This window comes from Penaeus chinensis, chromosome 12, assembly GCF_019202785.1.
Source record: "Penaeus chinensis breed Huanghai No. 1 chromosome 12, ASM1920278v2, whole genome shotgun sequence".
Classification (NCBI taxonomy): Eukaryota; Metazoa; Arthropoda; class Malacostraca; order Decapoda; family Penaeidae; genus Penaeus; species Penaeus chinensis.
The window spans coordinates 539,945-542,444 of NC_061830.1; the positions used below are offsets into that span (position 1 = coordinate 539,945).

General features: G+C 44.8%; 1 protein-coding gene across 1 annotated transcript in view; it reads right to left on the reverse strand.

Moving 5' to 3' along the window:
• Window positions 1-2,500, reverse strand: part of LOC125031201 (nephrin-like) — a 100,593-nt gene that overhangs the window by 4,732 nt on the left and 93,361 nt on the right. Inside the window, exons 5-6 of the mRNA XM_047621814.1 lie at window positions 2,370-2,500; window positions 1,454-1,593 (exon numbers count right to left, since the gene is read on the reverse strand). The exon at window positions 2,370-2,500 is cut by the window's right edge and continues 5 nt beyond it. Coding sequence (XP_047477770.1) covers window positions 1,454-1,593; window positions 2,370-2,500 — 271 coding nt within the window. The remainder of the gene's footprint in view (window positions 1-1,453; window positions 1,594-2,369) is intronic.

Consider the following 2,500-nt stretch of genomic DNA (forward strand, 5'->3'; position numbering starts at 1 on the left):
TTAATATTATTATCATTGTAGCGATGATGATGGTGGTGATGATGGTTTTTACTACTACTATTATTTTAATTATCATTATTCTTAGTTTCTTAAATTACAATGTTTATGATTAATATTATCATCATCATTATCATTATCATTATTATACTGCTACCATTAGTATCATTGTTGTTGTTGTTATCACTAATGTCTTAATTATCGTTAACATTATTATCGTTATCACTTGATATAAAATATCATGATAATCATTCGTTGAATGATCACCACACTCATCACCATCATCACCATCAGCAGCAGCACCACCACCACCGCCATCACCATCACCAGCATCACCACCATCAACCCTCATCATCATCATCCCCATCACCATCACTGCCAATTTCCGCTCTAATGGGCATCGCCGGGCCCGAGCACATCTCAGCGGCGAGAGTATTGCCTCGGGGAAAATATGGCCTAATGAGTTTGGTGTGTGATTTTTTCTTTTTTCTTTTTTTTCTAATTATAGGAGTTCCTTTTTCTTTTTTACTTCACATATTTCGTAAGGATAATGAGTGACTAAGATATGCGGAAGTTATAATGGTTGATGTATATGATGTGGTATGCAGTGTGTTATATAGAACTTCATCGGTGCTGAATATGTATAGTGCATGATGTAATTACTGATAATTAAAATGGTGTATATTGTAAATGGCTAAATAGAGCATTTAAATGTCCATTCTCAAGCAGGCTTTTGCTGTCATTCATTCGCTGTCTACAGCAAGCAGTTATCCAAAAGAATGTGAAGCCATGAAATCATTAATGCATGAAGTAAAGAAAATGATACGACATATCAAAAGTGCATCGAACAAAATATTTATTGCCTTCAGAGTAATGAAAGCAAGTTTACTGAAAGTGAATATCCAATAGCGATATTACTGGAAAAGCACAAGACACAATACCAATAAATCTGGACCTGGAAAAAGGCATCAGTTCCCGCAAAATGATGTTTCAATATTACCAGCCATTAAGAAGAGGTTCGCCCGTCTTTAAGCACTGTATATTTTCAGTCTTTATTGCGGGCGTTTTAAGACGGCACTCTTAATTCACTCTCTTAGTTCACTCTCCTAATTCACTCGCCTCTGCAAATGCACCACGCTGCTATGTTCGACGCCAAACAAACAAACAGGCTTGAATAAAAGCATTCGTTCACCTTTGCCTGTGTCTAACCAGGAGGGACGGACTTGGATATCGAGCGCCATAGAGTGAAAGCAGTAAGGCTTCTTTCATGGCCAGCTTACATAAGCTTAAATTTCTAATGATTTGAAAAGTTCTTACCGCGTCTGTGCATCTGCGAAAGAGTCTTAACGTGAGGCGAAATCTTTTACTTTTCAGCGCCCCTTAAATTGACTGCTCGTATTGGGCTCATGTTAAGGGGCTTATGCCTCTCCCGCGAATGCATGGCGTCCTCACTGACCTTGTGGCCGTCGATGTCCCAGCTGAGCGTGGTGGGCGGGTACGAGAAGGTGGACGAGCAGTTTAGCAGCAGGAGGTCACCGACGCGGTAGGCACTGCGGTTCTCGTTGCCCGTGATGCTGGGTCCCTTGAGGGGCTCCTCTGCGGGAGAGGGAGTCAGAGGGAGTCAGGGGCGGCCAGGGTGCTCGTAAGGATATTTCATGAAATGGCAGGATGAACCTCATGATAATGGAAATGACCGAGAATGCTCTGTGTGCCGAAGAGTGATGAACGGCCTTCAATAATCTATCGTGACAGGAGTGGCCCTTAAAAGTATTACTCTGCCTCTACTGGCCTAATTTAAATAATTTACATATCTTGTTCTACCAACACAAGTGCTCTTTGAGAATATGAAAAATCACCCAATTAAATCATATTTCCTTGTGCCAACATCGACTGCATAATGGCCTCACCACGTACAGATTTTAGAGCTTCTTGTAAGACCCTCCCTGTTAGCGAGCGCCCACTCACCCCTCTGCCTGTGTCAGTCCCCCCTCACCTATCCCCGTCATGCTGGCGTTCCCCACTCACCTATCCTTGTCATGCTGATTCTCCTACTCACCTATGACCGTCATGCTGGCATTCCCCACTCACCTATCCTTGTCATGCTGATTCTCCTACTCACCTATGACCGTCATGCTGGCATTCCCCACTCACCTATCCTTGTCATGCTGATTCTCCTACTCACCTATGACCGTCATGCTGGCGTGCCCCACTAACCTATCCTTGTCATGCTGATTCTCCCACTCACCCATCCCTGTCATGCTGGCGTGCCCCACTCACCTATCCATGGCATGTAGGCGTGCCCCACTCACCTATCCTTGTCATGCTGATTCTCCCACTCACCCATCCCTGTCATGCTGGCGTGCCCCACTCACCTATGACCGTCATGTTGGCGTCCATGGTGTCCTGCTCGAAGCTCGGATAGTCGGCCACCACCTCGCAGCGCAACTTCCCGGAGGCGCGGTGGTCGACGTGCGAGAGGATCACCTCGTACAGACCCGACGCT